The 3,790-nt window shown below is 38.2% G+C and overlaps 1 protein-coding gene across 1 annotated transcript; it reads right to left on the bottom strand.

The window, feature by feature from the left end:
- Positions 1-2,170: 2,170 nt before the first annotated feature.
- LOC122677124 (L-aminoadipate-semialdehyde dehydrogenase-phosphopantetheinyl transferase-like) lies at positions 2,171-3,266 on the bottom strand. The gene has a single exon (XM_043876967.1). The coding sequence runs from the start codon at positions 3,166-3,168 to the stop codon at positions 2,239-2,241; it is 930 nt and encodes a 309-aa protein (XP_043732902.1). The 5' UTR covers positions 3,169-3,266; the 3' UTR covers positions 2,171-2,238.
- Positions 3,267-3,790: the final 524 nt, after the last annotated feature.

Genomic DNA, 3,790 nt, shown 5'->3' on the forward strand with positions numbered 1-3,790 from the left:
GAAGGGGATGATGAGATGGTTGGATGGCATCGTTGACTCAATGGATATGAACAAACTCTGGGAGTTAGTGAAGGACAGGGAAGCCTGGCATGCTGCAGTCCATGGGGCTGCAAATAGTTGGACATGACTGAGTGACTGAAAAACAGCAGCAATATATATTTATATAAATACATATAACTTCACAGTAAATAAAAATTTCAGAAGGAATTTTGCTTCTTATAAACAAAATCAAAGAAGTTTCCAGCTTTGAAAATCCACCCAACAGTTGATCTTTCTCATGAATCATTTCTCCAGCTATTTTAGAAACAAAATAAAGGCAGATTCACCAACAAATATATTATGCAACTCTGTTTTTAAAATTTCCCAAATTCGCCTTACAGGTTTGAAATTAGCTGTCTTTTACATTTGTATTTTCTTTTATTATGTCATTTTCACAAGCCTCAAAAAGATCCAATTATTCACATGAATTGCAGAGGTAATTAAGGACGCTCTAGACTATGATTTTCTCTCTTCATTGTGCATTGTTGAGATGAAACATAAAGACAGCATCTTGCTCTGCATTGTGCAACAAACTAGGCCATGAAGAGGAAAAAACAGTGATTGCTGCCACATTTATGTATTTATTTTTAAGAAGATTGAACTGAATTGTGTGTACATAAATATGAATTTTAAATTGATAATAAATACAAAGGCATTTTAATTTCACAACTCTGGCTGGCAAATTGAAGGTATTACTGTTCTTTTAAAGCAAAGTAACAACTTCTGTTTGTTCCTCCCATCTAAGTAGTAAGCAGGGATTGCCATTCTCATTTTACAGGCCAGGGAAAATGCCTAGGGAGAAAAGTGAGTTGCCAGAGGCCTCACAGAGTCTATAGCAGGGTCAGATGATAAATTATAGACTTTTATCTCCTTACCAATGCTTGAAAAATAATGAAAATATTGAAGAGATGAAGGAAAAAAGAAAGAAATGAAAGGAAGGAAAAAGAGAAAAACTCAATGAGTATTTTTTATTCTATATTGCTTACTTATTTATTGTCTGAGCCTCCAACTGGAATGTAAGTTCCATTAAGACAAATATTTTGTCTATCTCTTTTACTGCCATATATATACTAGTACCTAGCATAGTGCCTGACACAGAGATGCTCAATAAATATTGATGATGAGTTACTGAATAAAAGTGTCTCAGATTAACCCTGAATTATGTCACATGGAATGGATCATTTGAAAATGGTTAGATTATAAATCAGTGTTATTTTGATTTTTTATTTCAGTTTCAAATTAAATTAAGTGATATAGAACTATTGGCCCATGAAAAGACATGAAGGAAGCTAAAATGCATTATCACTAAGAGAATAGAGAATAGAATTGCTATGTGATCCTAACCACATGACATTCTGGAAAGTTATGGTGACAGTCAAAGATCAGGAGTTGTTGGGGTTTAACGGGGTGGGAGGGCTAGACAGGCAGAACACAGAGGAGTTTTAAGGCAGTGAAACTCTTCTACATGGTGCTATAATGATGAATATATGTCATACATTAAACAATTGTCCAAACCTATAGAATGTCCAACATCAAAAGTAAGCCCTAATGTAAACTCTGAGCTATGGTTGATAACGATGAGTCAGTTCAGGTACAGTTGTAGCAAAGGTACCACTCAACCGGAGGATGTTGATAGTGGGAGAGGCTACGCACAGGGAGATAGAGCACACTTGGGTGATCTCTATACATTCCGTTCAATTCTACTCTGAAATATAGTCTAGTAAAAAAATTTTTTAATTGAAGAATTTCAAAAAAAGGTTTCCATGTTGCCTCTGTCTGTGGTTCCTGTTCCTAGAGACAGTAACTTTAGTCTCTTTTTGTTCCATTGTTTTAACTTCATTGAAGGATGCTAACCTTCCTTTCTGAGGTATCCTGGGACACTCCAAGTTTTTGTCTATATATTTTAAGTCAAACCATCTTAATTATACCCTCTCACTTTGAGAAAAGTCTGCCCAGTAAGTTTTGCATAGTGATGTAAATTTTATTTACATAAATTACAAATAATATATTTCCTGAAAATTTGTTAATATCAGCATTGCAAAATCACATTGATCCTTCTTACCTAGAAAAGGCTGAATTAGATTAGTGAGACATCTAAATGAGAAAACATTTTTTTTTTTTTTGATAGTCACAGGCATTTATTTTTTAGTGAATACAGAAGACTACAGTTTTCACTTCCCTGTTACTCAGAAAATCATATCATGACTTTGTACCATTTCTTATGGAAATCTCTTCTGTAAAGCAAAAACAGTCCCAAAACGAAGGATCTTCAGGGGTCATAGGAACTGCAGACGATATTAAATCATTAAAGGTGAGAATAGTAAACTGCCTCTGGGTTGCTTTAGAATCATCTTGAGATGTAACATTCTGATGTATAGATCCATTGGGTTTCCTAAGAGCTACTGCAACAAAATGGTGCTCATCTATTTTGCTTTCCTCAAAAGCCCATTCTTTTTCTTCTTCTCCATCCAAAAACAAACGTGTTTCTTTATAAACTTCGCCTATATCCAGGTTTAACGGGGATATATCGAATTCAAGCCGTTGCAATTCAAATCCTAATCCAACACCTATTGCTTTTATAAAGCTTTCTTTCAGTGCCCAATTCCTATAAAACATATCCAGCTGAGTCCATTCATTCTTAAAGCTTCTGATTGTTTCCCATTCTTTGTTGGTAAACTTTCTTTTCATAATATGAAAAAATTCTGGAATCGAACCACGACCTGGAAAACTAGTCTTCATTATATCAATTCCAACTTGTAGCTCAGATTCTGCAGCAAGTACAGCATAGTCTCCTTGATGAGAGATGTTAAAGTTGAAATTGGGGTAAGGATTCAGTGAGTCTTTTGCAAGAACTGGTTTTCCTTTTGCAGTTCTTTGCACACGAATATTATTCCAAGGTATATTCAATTTCTCTGCAACTAATTTCCTCATCATCAGACGACCAGCCAGGGCGGCCTTAGCGTCCCGGGCGAAGACGAACTGGCCGATGCGCTCCTTCTCCTCGGGCTGGATCGATCGCACCGCTAGTAGCCATTCGGCGCGGCTGGGCAGCCACGTGCCGCAGGGAAAGGCCCAGCGCACGCCCTCCATCGCCGGCAGCACGCAGAGTCGCCGGGCGAGGAGAACCATCCACCGAGGGCCTAGCCGCCGCCCGGGGCTCGATGGCGCGGACGCGGGCGGAGCCCCTCCCAGCTCCCCCGGCGCCGCGCGGGGGGGCGGGGTCGCCGCGTGCGTGGACGGGGCGCCCGAGAAAACATTTTAAAAGTAAATTCATCCTAAATTCTTTAAAATTGTGTAAATTACAAGAATGAGGGTAGCCAGGTATTGTTCAGGAGGTGGCTTTGACTGAATTAAAGAAATGGGAGAAAATCAGCTCTCATATATGTGAGGTAAACAAATGCCTCTCAAGAGCTTAAGGGATCTTAACATGTAGTACCCAGAGCCCTTAAGCATTGTTTAGACTCAGATGGCTTAGTATACTGTCTTCACAGGTTATTTCACCCTCGGTCCATCCTAATTCTTATATGTTGCATTGTTTATAATTTTAAAAATCTCTTTTCTGTGGTGGGAGAGAAGTTGATAATTGAACAGAGAGACAAAAGGATAAATAGATAAAAAAATGACTTGTGTATGTTTCCACAATTGAGGCAAGGATTTTCAACCACTGGAGTTTTCTCCCTATCATTAAATTCAAATTGCTGAAAACTGAGGAATTCGGGAAGATTATGTGGTAATTACTCTCCTGGTGTCC

Source organism: Cervus elaphus, chromosome 20 (assembly GCF_910594005.1).
Source record: "Cervus elaphus chromosome 20, mCerEla1.1, whole genome shotgun sequence".
In the NCBI taxonomy this organism is placed as follows: Eukaryota; Metazoa; Chordata; class Mammalia; order Artiodactyla; family Cervidae; genus Cervus; species Cervus elaphus.